Raw genomic sequence first — 19467 nt, 5'->3', positions numbered from 1 at the left:
TTGCTGATTTGCTCCCCTCCTCTTTCATCTTCCTGGGCTGCACCACCAACCTATCTTGATTTTTTCTCAATTTAGTCAGATACAGTTTATTCTTCCAATCTCTATTACTTGAGAAACAGTGTGCATATGTGTATATTATTTAAAAGTTAGAAGACAATCCCATGTGTCACTGCTCAGGATCCTTTTGCCTTTTGTCTAAGATGGTATATCTCTTTGGCTGAGAACTTTACTAAATAGGCTACCTGGCCAGGAGGCTCCCCAAAACTGCTTGTCTCCACCTCTTCTCTCACAACCACCAGGATTACAAGTGTATGCCTGCCATCCCTCCTAGATTGTTATAAAGCTTCTATGATCTGACCTCAGATCCTCATTCAGGGAAGGCGAGTGCTTCATCAACTGAGCCCTGGCCTCTGACCTGGCTCCTGAACTCCAATCTCCACTTTGAATATCCAAATGATACCATCCTTGTCATTTAATAGTACAGAGGCTAGAAAGGAAGAGAAACTATCATATGATGGGGTGAGTGAATTTGCTCTACTTGGGTAAAATAATGGGTCAGGACTAATACCTAACCTTTCCACCTAGGTCCTCCATCCATAACTCTCTTTCTCTGCACATACATGAATACACAGATACAGACACAGACACAGACACAGACACACACACACACACACACACACACACACACACACACACATGCTCGCACTCTGCAGGAAACTCCTGACCTTGTAGTTTATTCTATAATCTCAGTACAGTCTATTACCTATAGTTTGTGGTTTAATGCTATTTCACAGTTTTTTTTTAAATTAGACTAAATTATTTCTTATTTAGTAAATAATATATGGAACTGGACACAAGGGCATACTTTAGAGTTTCTTTTTCCTTACAATGTTATGAAATAGATCAACCTAGTGACAGAGAAAGAGAAGTCACAATGGAGAATAACTTAGCCAAGGCACACATTAATATCTAATTAGCTGTGCATGGTCATGCTGTTTCTGAGCTCAAGATCCCTGTCTATGACTTCAAGTAGCCAGGTTTGTCTACCTGTCCTTCAAAAGACAATGTTAACAGACAGACAGATGGGGAAATGCAGGTGTACTAGAGATCTTACTTGGTGGCTGAGTGCAGTAATAACCACCTGCCTTTTCTTTCTGACAGTTGTGTAGCATTCCTGAAATGCTACACACAGGCTGACCCAGGCTAGGAATATATTTGGAACCTGATTTATGCTTTTGTTGCATTTGTATGCTTGCTTGCATTAAGTAACATTTTCGGGATGAAAGAGAAAGTGATATATATTGGCTTATAATGGGGTAAAATGGTCAGAAAGACAAGCATACTTTCTTACTTGGCCAGCAAACTTGATATAGCATAAGATCTGTATTCTAGGTTTTTTTTTTTCTTTCTTCAGAACATTACAAATAGGAAGTGCCTGCTTATTATAAACTATAAATTGATTAGTGAATATTACATAGACAGAAAAAGGAAGCATACACCTTTTACTATTCTCTGTGTGTGTGTTCTATGTGTCTTAATTGTGATTAGGTCAGAAAATATAAAAGTATTAAAATGTTATTTGTTAAATGCTCAAATGAACATGCCCAATTTTTCCATCAGGTTTCAGTAAAATTATAAAAAAACAAGGTGCTGGAGGATGAGTTCAGTCAGTGAAGTGTTTGCCTCAGGAGTGAAAGGACCTTAATTTGGTACCAGAATACAGATAAAATGCCAAGTGTGACAGTATTTGTTGGTAATCCCAGCACTTGGAAGGAAGAAACACACAGATCTCTTGAGCTCACTAAAGAGCCAAATTAGCATCCTCTTCATAATTTATAGACCTACAAGAATCTTTGTATCAAAGGACAGCTCTTAGACATGTGGTTGTCCTCTCGAGTCCACATGGTACCCACACACGTTACACAAACAGGAAGCTATTCTTACAATTTCTATCACTCATCAATTAAGCAGCTATACTCACCACCCAACCTCACCCATATTCAAATGTGTTTACCCTACTCATCTTAGAAAAAAATGTAATAATAGTAAGAGGTAGCTTCTGACATTACAAGAATCATTTATTTATTTTTTTATTTTTATTTTTTAATTATTTTTCACACTCCATATTTTATTCCCTTCCTGCCCCCATCCACCCTCCAACTGTTCCACATCCCATACCTCCTTCCCATCTCCCTGTCTCCACATGGATGTCCCCATCCCGGACCCCAACTGACCTCTAAACTCCCTGGGGCCTCCAGTCTCTTGAGGTTAGGTGCATCATCTCTTAATGAACACAGACCCGGGAGTCCTCTATTGTATGCGTGTTAGGGACCTCATATCAGCTGGTGTGTGCTGTCTGTTTGGTGGTCCAGAGTTTGAGAGATCTCTGAGGTCCTGATTAATTGAGAATACTGATCCCCTAAAGGATTGTCCTTCTCAGCTTCTTTCAGTCTTCACTAATTCTCTAAAGCAGGAGTCAGCTGCTTCTGTCCATTGGTTGGGTGCACATATGCATCTGGCTCTTTCAGCTGCTTGTTGGGTCTTTCAGTGGGCACTCATGATAGGTTCCTTTTTGTGAGTGCTCCATAACCTCAGTAATAGTGTCAGGCATTGGGGCCTCTCCTTGAGCTGGATCCCACTTTAGGCCTGTCACTGGACCTTCTTTTCCTCAGGCTCCTCTCCATTTCCATCCCTGGAATTCTTTCAGGAACAATTCTGGGTCGTGTGATTGTGGGATAGCAATCCCATCCATCACTTGATGCCCTGTCTTCCTGCTGGAGTAGGTGCTTCTCCCTACTGACAGGCATTTTATCTAAGGTCCCTCTGTTTGAATCCTGAGAATCTTTCACCTCCCAGGTTTCTGGTGCATTCTGGAGTATTCCCCCAACCTCCTATTTCCTAAGGTAGCCTGTTACCATTCTTTCTGCTGGCCCTCAGGGCTTTCGTCCTTTTCCCTCAACCAATACCATATAAGGTTCTCCTCTCCCCACAACTGCTCCCCACCATCCAGTTTCCCTCCTAGTTTCCTCTGTCCCTCTCCCCTTATGATTGCTTTCTCTTTCCCAATAGAACTGAGACATCCTCACTTGGGCACTTCAGCTTGTTGACTATCTTGAGTTCTGTGGACTGTCTGTATCTTGGGTTTTCTGTATTTTTTTTTTCCTAATATCCACTTAGTAGTGACTACATACCAGACACATCCTTTTGGGCACCTCACTCAGGATGATATTTTCTAGTTCATTCATTTGCCTGCAGAACTCAGGATGTCCTTTTTCTTAATAGCTGAGTAGTATTCCATTGTGTAAATGAACCACATTTTCTGTATCCATTCTTCTGTCCTGGAACATCTAGGTTGTTTCCTGCTTCTGGCTATCACAAATTAGGCCACTATGATCATATTGGAACATATGCCCCTATTGCATGATGGGACATCTTTTGGGTATATTCCAAAGATTGGTATAGCTGGGTATATTCCAGTAGATCTATTTCCAATTTTCTGATGAATCTCCAGATTGATTTCCAGAGTGGTTGTACCAGTTTGCAATCCTACCAGCAATGGAGGAGGGTTACTCTTTCTCCACATCCTCTTCAACATATGTTGTCACCTGAGGTTTTGATCTTAGCCATTCTGAGTGATATAAGGTGGAATCTCAAGGTCACTTTGATTTGCATTTCTCTGATCACTAAAGAATTTGAACATTACTTTAGGTGGTTCTCACCCATCCCAGATTCTTCAGTTGTGAATTCTCAATTTACTTCTATACCACAATTTTTGATTGGGTTGTTTTGTTCTTTTTGTGATTAACGTCTTGAGTTCTTTGTATATTGGATGTGGGGTTAGTGAAGATTTTTTCCTAATCTATAGGTTGCCAATTTGTCTTATTGGCTATGTCCTTTGCCTTACAAAAGTTTCAAGTTTCATGAGGTCTCATTTATCAATTCTTAATCTTAGAGCATGAGTCACTGGAGTTCTGTTTAGGAAATTTCCCCCTGTGCAAACGAGTTCAAGGCTCTTTCCCACTATGATATTGAGTGTGTCTGGTTTTATGTTGAGGTCTTTGATCCACTTGGAATTGTGCTTTGTACAAGGTGATAAATATGGGTCTATTTTCATTCTTCTACATACAGACAGCTAGTTAGACCAGCACCATTTATTGAGGATGCTTTTTTTTTCCATTGCATATTTTTGACATCTTTGTCAAAGAACAAGTGACAGTAAGTGTGTGGTTTCATTTCTGGGTCATCTTTGTCAAAGATCAAGTGACAGTAAGTGTGTGGTTTCATTTCTGGGTCTTCTATTCCATTGATCAACATGTCTGTCTCTATACCTATACCATGCAGTTTGTTATCACTATTGCTCTGTAGTAAAGCTTAAGGCCAGTGACTGTGATTCCCCTGGCTTTTCTTTTACTGTTAAGAATTATTTTCATTATTCTGGGCTGTTGCCTTTCCAAATGAATTTGAGCACTGTTCTTTCCATGTCTTTGGGATTTCGATGGGGATTGCATTGAATCTATGGATTGCCTTTGTTCGGATGGCCAATTTTGCTATGTTAATTCTGCCAGTCCCTGAGCATGGGAGATGTTTCAATTTTCTGTGATCTTCAATATCTTTCTTGAGAGACTTGAAGTTATTGTCAAACAGGTCTTTCACTTGTTTGGTTAGAGCTACCCCAAGATATTTTATAATATTTGTGGCTATTGTGAAGGGAGTTGTTTCTCTAATTTCTTTCTCAGCCTATTTATCCTTTGTATAAAGGAACACTACCTATTTATTTGAGTTAATTTTATACCCAGCTACTTTGCTGACGTTGTTTATCAGCTAGAGAAGTTCTCTGGTAGAATTTTTTGGGTTGCTTATATATACTATCATATCATCTGCAAACAGGGATATTTATTTCTTCTTTACCAATTTGTATCCTCTTGATATCTTTTTCTTGTATTATTGTTCTAACTTACAGTTCGAGTACTATAGTAAATAGATATGGGGAGAGTTGGCATCCTTGTCTTGTCCCTGATTTCAGTAAGATTGCTTCAAGTATCTCTCCATTTAATTTATGATTGGCTGTTGGTTTGCAGTAAATTGCTTTTATTATGTTTAGATATGGGCCTTGAATTCCTGATCGCTGCAATACTTTTAGCATGAAGAGGTTTTATGTTTTGTCAAATGCTTTTTTTGAATCTAAGGAGATGATCAGGTGATTTTTTCTTTGAGTCTAATTAATAGTGGATTATGTTAATGGATTTGCATATATTAAACCAACCTTACATCCCTGGGATGATTAAGCCTACTTGATCGTGGTGAATGATAGTTTTGATGTGTTCTTGGATTTGATTTGCAAGAATTTCATTGAGTATATTTGCATCAATATTCATAAGCAACATTGGTCTGAAATTCTCTTTTTTGTTCCGGTCCTTGTGTGGTTTAGGTGTCAGTGTAATTTTGCCTTCATAGAATGAATTGGGTAGTGTTGCTTCTGTCTCTATTTTATGGGATAGTTTAAGGAAAATTGGCATCAGGTCTCTTTTGAAGGTCTGGTAGAATTCTGCACTAAATATATTTGGTCCTGGGTTTTTTTCATTGCGAGATCTTTAATGACTTGTTCTATTTCCTTGTGTGATATCGGCTTGTTTAGATTGTTTACCTTCTATTGATTTAACTTTGGAATGTGGCATCTATCTTGAAAACTATCCAATACATCTAGATTTTCCAGTTTTGTTCAGTATAGACTTTTATAGTAGGATCTGATGATTTTTTTTTAATTTCCTCCATTTCTTTTATGTTTCCCTTTTCCTTTCTGATTTCATTAATTTTGATTCTGTCTCTGCCCTTAATTAGTTTGACTCTTTCAAAGAAACTGCTTTTGGTTTTGCTGATTCTTTGTTTTGTTTTCTTTGTTTCTATTTGGTTGATTTTGGTCCTGAGTTTGACTATTTTCTGCCTTGTACTCCTCTTGGTTGAGTTTGCTTCCTTTTGTTCTAGAACTCTCAGGTGTGCTGTTAAGCTGTTATTGTAAGATCTCTCCAGTTTCTTTACCAGGGCACTTAGTGCTATGAAGGATATATGAAGTATCCTTCTTCCTCATGCTTGATACCTTTTGGTTTAAAGTCCATTTTATTGGATATTAGGGTGGCAACTACTGCTTGTTCTCTGGGACCATTTGTTTGGAAGACCTTTTCTATACTTTTACTCTGAGATAGTGTCTGTCTTTGTTATTTAAATGTGTTTCTTTTAGGCAGAAAAATGCTGGAACTTATTTGCATATTTAGCCTGGTAGCTTATGTCTTTTTATAGGTGAATTGAGTCCATTAATATTGAGAGATATTAGAGAGAGATGGCTGTTCCTGATATGTTTGTTTTTATAAGTGGCTTTATGTGCTTTGACTTTGTTGTGATATGCTTAATATCTTGTCCTTTCTTTGGTGCAGGTATCTTCCTTGTGTTGGAGATTTCCTTCCAGGATCATCTGTAGGGCTAAGTTGGTAGATAGATACTGTTTAAATACGGTATTGTCCTAGAATATTTTGGTTTCTCCATCTATGTTGATCGAGAGTTTTGCTGGATATAGTAGCCTGGGCTGGCATTTGTGTTCTTTTAGAGTCTGCATGACCTCTGACCAGGCTGTCCTGGCTTTCATAGTCTCTGTTGAGAAGTCTATTGAAATTCTGATAGGTCCATCTTTTTTTATAAGATTTGTATTTGGCCTTCTTCACTTGCAACTTTTAATATTCTGTCTTTGCTCTGGGCATTTAGGGTTTTGATAATTATATGACAAAAAAATTTTCTTTTCTGGTCCCATTTTTTTCAGTGTACTATAGGCTTCTTGTACCTTTATAACCATCTCTTTCTTTAGGTTGGGGAAGTTTTTTGTTTGTTTATGATTTTGTTGAAGATATTTTCAGGTCCTTTGAGCTGAGAATCTTTGTTTTCCTCTATTCTGAGTATTCTTAATTCTAATTTGGCCTTTTCTTTTCATTGTGTCCTGAATTTCAACAATGCTTTGTGTTAGGAGATTTTTATGAATTGAGTTTTCCTTGACAGTTGGGTCAATCTCTTCTACTGTGTCTTCTGCACCTGAGATTCTCTCTTCTGTCTCTTGTATTCTGTTGGTGATACTTACGTCTGTAATTCCTCACCTCTTCCCTATGTTTTTAATTTTTACATTTGCCTCCATTTGTATATTCTTTATTGTTTCTACTTCCACTTTTAAGTCTTGGATCTCTTTATTCAACTCCTTCACCTGTTAAGCTATGTTTTCCTGTATTTCTTTCAGTGAGCTATTGATATCTTCCTTAAAGGACTCTATTTTCTTCATGAGTAGGATTTTAGAACAGATTCCTGATTTTCAGGTGTGTTGGTGTATTCAGGGCTTGCTGTGGTGGGAGAACTGGGTTCTGATGATGTCCACATATTTTGGCTTCTGTTGCTTATAGTCTTTTGCTTGCCTTTCTCCATCTGGATATCCCTGCTGTTTGCTGTTTTGGGTGACTATAAGGAGTGTGCCTCTTTTGTCTCTGGGTTGCTTCAGTTCTTCCCATATTCATGTGGCCCTGACTGTATCAGACCACTTGTGGGGCCTTCCAACTGAGGGCACTTCGCAGTGGCAGAGAAGCTGCTGATCTGTTGCCCTGGCTGCTGTAGCTCTCCTGGGAGTCCTTTAGACTGTTGGGTCTCCAGTGGAACAGTTATGCTGTTGTCCAACTACCCTGAGTACAGCCAATCCTCAACTGCTCTGAGTGCAGAGGATCATCAGCTGCTCAACTTCTCTGAGTACAGTGGGTCTAACTGCTCTGAGTGCAGCAGGTTCTCTAGCATGGATCAGGATATGGTGTCTTCATGGGAGCAGACCAACAAGGAGTCTGCCCAGCAGAAAGGACCAGGAGAAAGGGTTACAAGGGACTGAAGGGGAGTGGTATTCTGGAGGACATGGGTTTTTGTTGGTGATGGTACCTGAGTACACCAGGCTTCCATCAGCAGCAGCTCTGGTACTACTGGGGTGGGAGGGTGGTTCTTACCAACTGCTGAGTGCAACAGGTCCTCTAGAATGGATCAGGATATGGAGTCTTCATGGAAGTGGAACAACAAGGGGTCTACCCCAGCAGCAATCACCAGGCAGAAGGGGTGAATCATTTGTTTTATACATCCAATAATTATATCTGATCTTCCATATAATCAGAATAACTAGTAGTCACTCTTATGTTCTCTTATAGGCCACATTAAAGGTTCTCTGCTCTCCATTCCTCTCTATGTGTTATGTTTCAAGGGAGAGAATCTTTCTGACTGATTTTTGCCTTAGTTCATGAACTTCTAAATACATCTTTCTATCCCATGATCACATGGACATCAAAAAGTGAAGCTTTTATCATGATATTCCCAATATTAAGCTCTTAAGTTTTATTTATATTAGTCTTGATTTAAGAATGAACTTTGCACAGTCTAGAATCACATGGAAGAGAGACTCAATGAAACATTGTCTGCATGGCATCAGTCACTGGGCAAGTCTGTAAGGAATTAGATTAAATTAATTGATGTGGAAAGACTCAGCCTACAGTGAGCAGTACCAAATTCTAGAGAAATTATACTGTGTATAAGCAAACAAGTGACTTTAAATACATTCATTTATCTTTGCTTATGAATGATGATATTACTAGCTATTTTATGTCACACCCCCTCTTGATTTTACTCTTACATTAGAATGTAACCTGAAATTATGAGCTAAAATAAACACATTCTGACCTAAGTTGATATTTTTCAGTATATTTAATACAGCAGCAGAAATGAAAATAGAAGATCTCCTCTTCTCCACAATGCCCATAAACCTTTAGAACATTTTTCATGCAACCATGTGGAAACCAGCTGCTTCGGGTATAATATTCACAGATATCCCTCTAGGAACTGTTTGGTAAAGAGCTATCTCTGAAATAGCAAATGTAAACCAAGTACCTGTTTCATCAAACTTACACTCTAGGGGAGGGTTACATGATGAAAAGGAAGTATGTAAATTACTTTATATGCTATATAGCATAATTTCCTAAAATAAACAATAAGATAACAAAATGATAATGAACAGTCTGTGGAAAAAGTCAAGCGGACAGATTTCAGGACATTAGAAGAGGTCTGGATATAGAAAGGCATTGATATATGGGCAAATGCAGGACATTTAAAACTATGAGACTGAATAACATAAGCTATCACATGACTATATAATCAAAAGCAGAGGTCAAATTGAATACTGTGTTCACCACTGGGTGGGAGTTAAGTATCACAAAACACAGCAATGATCCAATAATCTAATGGGGTAAGAAAAAAAAAAAACTCAGAGAAGAGTGATAATAGTCAAACAAAATGTAAGTTAAGTCCCAAAGACAGAGAGCAATCTAGGCTGCTTTGCCCATGCATAGCCCTTTTCTCTATTGGAGAAAAGCTTGGATGCAGGGGACCATAGAGTGGGCCTCCCCTATCTGCCATGGTAGCCACATATTACATGTTTTTCCAGTCTCAGTCTATGAATTTTGGGCCACCGTGGGACTTTAAATTCTCTAGAAACTGAGATTCTCCCTCAGGCAGTGATGTGTTCAGACAGCTATATTTCTTTGTATATTCGCTTGGAAGTATTACAGGACAGTTGGCCTTAGAATTAATTTAGTGTATATTGAAGAACTTGCAAACATCATTGTATCCCAGCAACTGCGACTGTATTGATGGTAGCAATCACCACAGTATTCTGTTTCTTATAATGGTGTAAAAGTTCTAATACTACTCTACTCTCAGCCTCACTTTTCTTGCAGCCCATTCAAACATACCCTGGTTTTATTCCTTCACTGGTCATATCAGGTAACCTTGGTCTGCTAAGTAATCATGGTTGGTTACACATGGGGAAGTTAAATATTACATCCTACAGGGAATTTCATTTATCTTCATAAATAAATAATTTAAAGCCTTCAGGATGAGCTTGAAACTGGCCAGATACATTAGGACTAGGCTCTTACCTCCCCAAAATATGTTGCCTAAAACAAGAACTTCCCTAACTACTGCTCTGCCTTTAATTTGTATAGTACATCCCAGGTTACCAGCATGAGTCAAAACCCATGCCAAAGTGCATTTTGGTGATATAGATGTCTTTATGTCATTGCTTGCTAATGTAACACCTCATATATACTCCTGCTAGTAATTTCAATAAAACTCATGAGTTCACTAACTTAAACTTAGTAGTATCCTAATGTTGTGTTGCTGTTTGGAATGAGAAGACATTTGTTCATGCCTAACCAAAAATATTTCATACAATGCTCCAACACTGGGTTTTGGCAAAAGTAAACTCTTTCATATCTTGAGTAGAACGATTTTTGTGTAACATGGTGAGACTAAGAGGAAGGAAAGAATAGTAGTTAATCTTGATGGTCAGATACATGGAATTTAGAATCACCATAGAAACAAACTTATAATCATGTTGTGGAGAGTTTCTAGATAAGATTAACTGTGGTGAAAATACCCACCTCAAATGAGTGTACCCTCATTCTAAAAGCTGAGGTTCTGGAATCAGTAAAAAATGGAAAGTGAGCTGAGAACAAGCATTCCTCTCTCTATACTTCCTCACAGGGAATGTGACATAGTGCCTCATGCTTCTGTAGAAATAACAGACTGTACCCTCAAGCAGTAGCCACAATTCCTTTAATCAGGTTCCTAGGTATTTTGTTACATAGAAGATGCACTTTGGAAATCAGTATATTTCAACTTTTCCTTGACAATATAAAAGTCTAGCAATTTGAATACCTGGTGAGAAATGGATTTCTTTCCTTATGCCAGAAAAATCTTGGTTGGTTGGTTGGTTGATTTGATTTCTTCTTTTTGCTACATTCAAGAATTACTTGTTTTGTGCTTCAAGTAACTATTTGGTGGAACTGGAAAGATGGTCAAAGGGCTAGAAAAGAGCAGGAAGTTAAAGCTGTGCTTGTGAGAAGACCATGAGGTCTAACTCACAGGTAGAATGGTAGGACTATTGACATTGGCCATGAAAGAGAGTGTGCAGAAGCTCTGAGGTCCAGGTAGGAGGAGATAGAGTAGTGAGAATGTGTGAAGCCTCTTCTAAATGATACGTAATTCAGAGATTAAGACAGCAAAGTTATCTTCTGAGAAAGATGTCATTGCATCTGTTGGTTGCAAGGAATGAGGGCATTTAATGTGATAAATTTGGAGGATACAAGATGAATGTATTAAGCTTAAGTAAGCAAAATAGTGACTAGTAAGCTAACAAACATTCTCACTTATGATCAAAGAAGGGTAGTCTTGATTTTGCTGGACTTTATTAAGATCACCACTGCTCTGCTGTGGGCTCTTTACAGTCACTAATAATTCACAGAAGCCTACTGCACTCTTTCCTTAGAAAGTTCTGCCTGTGTATATATAAAGCCTTCAAATATCTCTGCCTTTTCTGCCCAGGTAACTCTTTCTTGTCTTTAATACACAGTTTTTACTAGAAAGTGCATAGTGATGTGTAGAGGAAACCTGTGTCGGTATCCTATGCCCACTTCCCCTACAGTCCTAGCTACAGTTTTCTGTACTTTACTCTTTTCACTCAGCCATTCTTGTTCTTCATTTAGTCTGGTTAAGAGGTGAATAAACTTGAGTAAAAATAGAATGTCCAGTGATTCCTCCTCTCCAATAATATTTGATAAGATAGCTCTCAAGGGGGACTCAATTTGCATTTCTAGCTCTTTCCCATGTGATTACAACAACACTCATAAGGAGGATCATTGCAGTATGTGATTTGGTGGAGCTCAGACATGTTAGATGAAGAAGCCTTCATGTTGGCTGTGTGAAAAAGTGAAAAGTGAAGTACCTGAATGGAAAGTTCTGGCCCATCTCGGCTCATCTTCACCTGGTGTACTCTTCTATTGGCAAGATTCTCTGTGCTGATGGTGAACACATGACTTTCTTCCTTGCTTAGTCGATATTGAATCTGTAAACTTCCTTAAAAGATAAACAGGAGGGGGATTAGATTTAAGAATAGCAAGCACAACATAGAATGATGTCATCAAATTGTTCATAAATTCATTATTTCTTTCTTCTGGGCCTCAATAACTTGGGATAAACTTTTTAAAAGCCCATCTGTTCATCAGAGTTGAAATACAACCTCCTGAATATAGATAATAATTAAAGTGAGTTGCTTCTGTGTTGTTGTTGTTGTTGTTGTTTTCATTGTTGTTTCTGAATGTTCCATTTTAAATTAAAAATCTAGTTTAAGAACAGTGCAATGGTGCAGTCTTGTAATTTTAACTCTTTGTAGGCTGAGACAGGAAGGTCAGGGTTTTCAAGCCAGTTTAGGTACACAGTGTGACAGTGCCTCAGAAAAGGAACTAGAAAAAAAAAAAGAGAGAGAGAGAGAGAGAAAAAGGGAAGACAGCTGGAGAAAGGAAGGAAGAGATGAGAGAGGGGTTGGGAGAGGATAGTAGAAGTAAGAGATCCAATTTGACACACATCCACAGACTTACTTTGTAACTGTAATGTGAGAACATGAACATGACATATTTACTCTCATGGTATGGTTTTCTTGCAATAATCTCCTTTCTTCTGAGCTGAACAGAGAGGACACCATCTTGTTTTTACTCAGTGAGATATAACATAATGTCTCCAGTTTAAGAATGGTCTAGTTAAGGCAAGGTGAACAATCTAAATTTTCATGTTTCCTTAGGAAATTTCAATTTTTTCAGAATATTTTGGAAGACACAGTTTGCTATCCACAGAGTCACAAAACCAGTCCATTGAATCGAAACCTAAGATCCCACTTATATAATGAAAGGAAACTGAAGGGTTTTAGGAGAGTCAGAAAGGGCATATGAAGTACTTTCCTTTCTTTCCATTTAATATGTGAGGATGAGGAAGAGAATTGAGGGATCCAGGAAGACAAAGCAGTACAGCAAAATCTGAATAGGTACAGTAGCCTGAATATTACATTTTAATTTGAAGGATCATCTGTATGAAAATGTGGCATCAAAGATAAACATTCACTGGAATCTTTATATCAGGCTTATTTATACTCATTTCCCATTTTCAACATGGCTGCCTGAGATGGTTGAGCAGAGTGGCCAGGGTGCATAACATGTGATGCTTTGCCCACTCTCTGCAGGCAGCTGCATTGTAGAGTTGGACTCTTTTCCAGACAATGAAAACTCTCCTTGAGTACACAAAAGAGCAGAAAATGCTGTAAACATAGCACAGTGTCATACTAAGGGACATTAAGGAGAAAAGCACATTTACTCAAATTTGGGCCAAAAAGTATGATTCCAATCCAGTCCTTTACATTTTCTCTTTTATATGACCTTCCTCAATTCACTCATTCCTATTGCTAGCAATCATAGGAAAATTACAAGTGTGTGTTCAGTATTAATATGAATTGTTCTAGTGCTTGAAACCTCCTTTACTTTCTGTGTATCCTTCTCTGAAAGATAATATTTACTGTCTCTGTCTTCTTTAGGGTTTTATTTCCCCACACTCCTCCCTCAAACCTACACAATGGTAAACAATTTAAGTTTATAGTCCCAGAGGTAGCAGACTGGCACAGGGAATTTACTATCAATACAGCAAACTAAGGAATAGGCCAAGTGCCAGGTCAGAAGTACATGAGAGTAGTGCATCATTCGGTTTTTATCTCCCACATAGTTTTCACATTTCTTTCTATTACACATTGGCAGTGCTGTGCATTCAGAATATACTTTTTCTGCATGACAAAGGGCAGAAATTTTCTGTTTACAGTACAAAAATTAAAAATAAAAGTGATTTTTAAAAGTGTAGTTATTGCCTCTTTTCAAATATGTTTCTGAATTAAACATTTGTAATAGAATACACTATGGTCTCCACAAGTACCCCACAAAATTTTAGTGGAACATTTCAATTTTGAAGCACTAAAATGTAATCTATCTTATTTATGCATGTATATAACTTTGAGACAAATATATATCTCTATTCCTTTCTCTTTTACTCTCTGTATGTTTCTGTCTCTGTTTCTGTTTCTGTCTCTCCCTCTCTTCCCTCTTTCTTCATTTTTCACTTTCTATCTGTGGTGTGTTTGTGTGTGTGTGTGTGTGTGTGTGTGTGTGTGTACATGAGTGTGCGTATGTAAGTATGAATTACTACTTGAAAATAGTAGTGGGATCTGACAAGACGTCTCAACCGATAAATGTGTTTGATTATTTGGATTCCATCCCTGGTTCCCACACAAAAGGAGGGAACTATGACACAAAGTTGTTTTTTGTCCTCCAGACACATGGCATGTCACAATGTACACTCATATAAAACACACAATGAATATATTAATATGATAAATAGTGTTTAATTGAAAATGATGATAGAAAACATATTACAGAAAAATGTAGAAGGATGCTCCTTCAAGGGAACCACATTTACATCCTAAAAAATAATCTCATCAAACTGGACAGAATTGTATCACTTGCCTTATGAAACTTGTCTACTTATGGTTGAGTTTTTTTGCCATCTGTGTTCATAGAGAAAGAATGAGTTAGGAATTGAAGAACTTCTTAATGTATTTACTTAATAAATTTTAGAGTTAGATGGTGCACAAATTAAATCAATCTGCTTCCAAAGATCATAGGCTTACTTTAAAACAAAGCAGTCCAAGTAGCCATTCCTCCCTTACAGAAGGGTCTTCTGTGTGGGAAGTTTCATAGTAGGCTTCTATTTTCACATCCTTCATAATTCAGCATGATGTTGCATCTCTCAGGAAACTACCTGGACTCTTCAATATCACAGTTCTGATATCACCTATATTTATCCTAACATTAACTGTTATGTATTGGCTGTAAGCTGTAAACTCTCTAGAAGTCAGGATATGTCTCTGGTGTGTGTGTGTGTGTGTGTGTGTGTGTGTGTGTGTGTGTGTGTGTGTGTGTGTGTGTGTGTGTGTGACTAATTTGTATCTATAACATGTATATATGCCAGTGTGCATACCCACTTGTGCATTTATACAAGCTAAATGTGAACAATGTCTTCCTTGGTTTATCTTCATCTAAGTTGTTGAAACAGAGTTTCCTAATGGTTGACTTGGAGCTCATTGATAGTGACTGGTTAGACAAGTTAGCTATGAAACCCTGTAAGTCCTCAGGTCTCTACATTCTCAGTATTGGGATTTTAGTTGCAGACCACCAGACCTGGCTTTTTCATGAACACTGGGGATCAATATTCAGCTTCCACAGCAAGCATTTTATTGACCAAGACAGTTCCCCAGGATTTTAACACTGAAGGAATCAAACAAAAATATCTAAAATTCCTACACAGTATGTATTGTGACCTGTCAACCTATCAGCTCCAGAATGTGCATTTTCTGATGTCATTTCTGTTATTTCTTGTTTAGTCTTATGTGTGTGTGTGTGTGAGTGTGTGTGTGTGTGTGTGTGTGTGTGTGTGCGTGCACACATGTATGTGACTATGGATACACATATGTATAGTCAGGAGACAATGTCATGTGTCCTGGCTTTGTTTTCCACCTTTGTTGAGACTACATCTCATGGTTCATGGTTGTTTAGCTGGCCTATATGTTGTGGGTTTTCTCCAGTCTTAGCCTCCTATGCAATATGCCTCACATTAGGAGTGCTGAAATTATAAACATGTACTATTATGTGAGGTTTTAATGTTGCCTTTGGGGCTTCAAACTCAGATTCTCAAATTTGTATAGCAATTGCTTTCCACATTGACACATCTTTCGTACTTCTTTGTTAGTCACAACAAACAAACTATTAGCATCTAATACCAACTTACACATTTCTTCTCATCCTTCATGTCTAGTAAAAGGCACTACTTCAGGAACCACCATTCCTCCCTCCTTTACAATCTATGTCTTTTTCATCATACCTATATCTATGTTCTCATTCGTATTTTCTCAACTTATGAGAAATATCCTTGATTTTCTAAATTTTAGTATTTGCTATATTTTTATACTCTTTTCTGGTCTACACTGAAAATCCATAGGCCTTACTGATGCTTCCTGTCTTTACTTCCTCTGTCCTCCTTACTTTTAATCACAAACCTAGTCACCCAGAACTAATGCTAATGTTGTCAAAGATGTTTATAAACCCAATTACTCATCCACAATCTACACCTAAATCTTGTCAGCAATTCACATGGTCCTTCTCTTTCATGATCAATTAATTACTTTCATAACATTTCTGCCTCTAATTTTATTCAATTCACTGTTAAATCCTTCCTCTGTCTCATGATTGATTTTCCTTTATACTGTCCTTGTGTAATGTTGAAGATCACAGGGTATGCACATTCCTGAATGTCTCTATAAACAAGAGTGGGAATCTCATATAGTCTTATAACTCCATAGGCTACTTTTTAAAATGCTGACCAATAGAATGGGAAAAATCACTTCCCAAATAGTTGTCCAGCAGAAGGGTTAGTAACATTTAAATACATAAAGATTTTGCTACTAAACAGCTATATAAAACCACCTTGTTGAAATGGACACATCCTAAATGGATATTTTAAAGAAGATAATCACTATCCAAAGGAAATAAAATGTGCTGAATCAGAGAACTATGAGTAATGACCTTAGTGAGATGTGATCTTTGACTGATTGGCATGGATATTACTGAAGTGCCAAGGGTTGACAAGAGGTAAGAGAAGTTACCTAGACAATGAAGAAAACCTCTTGTAGAATATACATCATAATGTATGTAGCTTTTTTGAAAACAAAGTGTCTTAGTCAATGTTCTATTGCTGTGGAGAAATATGATGACCAAGAGAACTTACAAGGACAATACTGGGGCTGGCTTACAGGTTCAGAGGTTCAAATCATTATCAACAAGGCAAGAACATGGCAGCAACAAGGTAGAAATAGTGCAGGCAGATTTGCGAGTTCTACTTCTTGAACTGAAGACTTCTCAGAGAGACTGACTTCCGGGGATCTAGGATAAGGGTCTTAAAGCCATGCCCAGAGTGACACACCTGCTTCAACAAGGACACATCTTCTAATAGTGTTACTCCCTGGGCCAAAGATATACAAACCATCACATAAGTTGAATACTTCTATACAAGTGTTTTTAAGATGTGGGAGTAATGAGTTGAGTCAATGGATAAAGGTGCTTGCTACCAAATTAGAAGTACTGAGTTCAATTACAAGTATTCTTGGGGTAGGAGGAGAGAATTGGTTTGTGCTGGGTTGTCCTCTGACCTCCACATGTGAACTGCTATGTAATGTGCAAACACAAACACACACACATACACACTCACACTCACACATCAAACAAACAAACAAACAAATAAACAAATAAATAAATATATGTAAGCATGTTCTGCACTTACAGAAGGCTTGAGTTCAATTTTTAGCACCCATATGAGGCAGGACTCAACTTCCTATAACTCCAGCTTCAGGGACCTGATGCCCTTTTCTGGCCTCTGAGGGCACCTGAAGACATATATGTATGCCTACACATAGACACATAAACACTATTAACATATAGATAAATCTTTAGAAGTACAATGAGATTTTTTTTTGTTTTCCTGCTTTTAAATCTAGTATTTGGAAGGCTATTAGCAAAGCTGTAGTCAGTGGAAGTAATAGTCACCTCTAAATAAATGCAAAGTTTATTCTACACTATTTCTATCTTGGATGAGGGGAAGGTAGATTAGTAGCAGGAAACTCAGCCATTTGAGAATTTCTTCTGAAACAGTAACCTCAGTCTAATCTTATGGCTTTCTTGAAAATCCTCAAAGGAAGTAATAATTGGACACTAAGGCCTCTAGCACACCTAGTAGATGGGTTCCAGTTTATTTATTCAGCTCAATTTTAAGAACTTTAATGAGAAACAATTATCTTCTATTTCACTGCTTCTGTTTATGCTAGCACAAAATATCCCACAATCTGACTTACCTTTAGCTCAAAATGTGTTTAGCAGAACCAAGTTTCATTATTGCAACTGAATACAAACCAGTTGGCACTTTCCTGTGGCATTCTGTTCTTATCTACTTCCCTATGCCCTGGTTCGTGATATAGGAGCCTTTCTCAAATGGTAGAAAAATATGCTGAATTATGAACTTAAGAGTTTCTTTAACTTTAAATTTTGACTTGGTGGATATTAGAATTTAACTGTTGATATGATATAATCTGGAATTATCTGGAAAGAGAGCCTTAATTGAAGAATTGTCTATATCATCTTGTCCTGTCAGCATGTCTCTAACAGACTGTCTTTATTTTTGATTGATGTGAGAGAACCCATCCAACTGTGAGTAACACTCTTTCTGAGGTGAGGTATCTTAACTCTCTCTCTCTCTCTCTCTCTCTCTCTCTCTTTCTCTCTCTCTCTCTCTCTCCCTCTCTCTCTGTGTGTGTGTGTGTGTGTCTGTGTGTGATAAAGAAGTATACTTTGAATAAACCCCTATGCTTTGAGCTCAGTCTTCACATGTACATGAGACATTGGGTTCACAAGAGATATTTGATCCTTTATGTGCTTAGAGATCCCATTAAGCTTCTAAAAATATGTGGTTCATTTTTTGGAGACCAAAGTAGAATTCACTTCCATTAAAAGAAAAATATGTCTCTTATTTGTATATGATTTATGTGATTTGAAGGCAATAGTGATAGGACTCAAAACAGTAATTAGTCTTTAAGAAGTTCCTTTGTGACAACTTTATGAATTTAACATTAGGCTTTATGATCCAATTTCTTTTAACTATATACACTTTTTATAACAACAGTGAAAATATTAAGTTATCTGGCAGTAATGTCACTCATCTGTGTCTTTGACTGTTTCACTAGACACACACCCTGATGGAATGAAGGAATACTGGGAGATTACCTGAGGCTTAGTGTGTGGTCAGTGGAATGCTGCTGAGAGGGACTACTTTCCTCTCATGAGGAACACCCTCCCATGTTATTTATTTCTGTTGTCTTGTGAAGGGTCCAGCTTCTGTAGGCCTTCTATTGATATGTTCCACACAATGTATACATCCCTCTGCATACTCAGTCTTACAGATATCAACTCATAAAACGAAAGCACCAGAGGACAGTAGAGAACCACAGCAGTCATTACAACATGGACAGAAGTAGTACAAGAGTGCTGATCCAGGTCTAAACAAGGAAATCACAAAGTGTTTCAGAAGAGAAAAATTATGAATTTAACAACAAGAGGCTAAAGAAAAGACTTAGTCTGTAGTATGCCTGGTGGGCAAGCATGAGGACTTTTATTTTTTATTCCCACCATTGATAAAAAAGCTTGGCACAGGGTGCACATGTCAAACCTCAGTGTGAGATAAAGTGAAACTTGTGTATCTCCAGAGTTAGCTGACCAGTCAGCTTACCCATTAAAAGAGTCTCAATTTGTGAGAAGCCCAGAAAACAAGCAGGTGGAAAGCCATAAAGTAGCATCCAGATTTCTGATTCTGACCTCCACACATGTACACACGTGTACACATACACACAAATACCTATACATGCATAATACATATACATACATA

The 19467-nt window shown here is 37.7% G+C and overlaps 1 protein-coding gene across 1 annotated transcript in view; it reads right to left on the bottom strand.

Annotated features, from left to right (window-relative positions):
* The window catches only part of LOC110291812 (contactin-associated protein like 5-2), a 718290-nt gene that overhangs the window by 51837 nt on the left and 646986 nt on the right, over positions 1–19467 (bottom strand). Inside the window, exon 20 of the mRNA XM_029482783.2 lies at positions 11837–11967. Within this exon, the coding sequence (XP_029338643.1) occupies positions 11837–11967 (131 nt within the window). The remainder of the gene's footprint in view (positions 1–11836; positions 11968–19467) is intronic.

Source organism: Mus caroli, unplaced genomic scaffold (assembly GCF_978045245.1).
Source record: "Mus caroli unplaced genomic scaffold, Mus_caroli_1 scaffold_1, whole genome shotgun sequence".
In the NCBI taxonomy this organism is placed as follows: Eukaryota; Metazoa; Chordata; class Mammalia; order Rodentia; family Muridae; genus Mus; species Mus caroli.
This window is presented reverse-complemented; position numbering and strand designations above follow the sequence as displayed.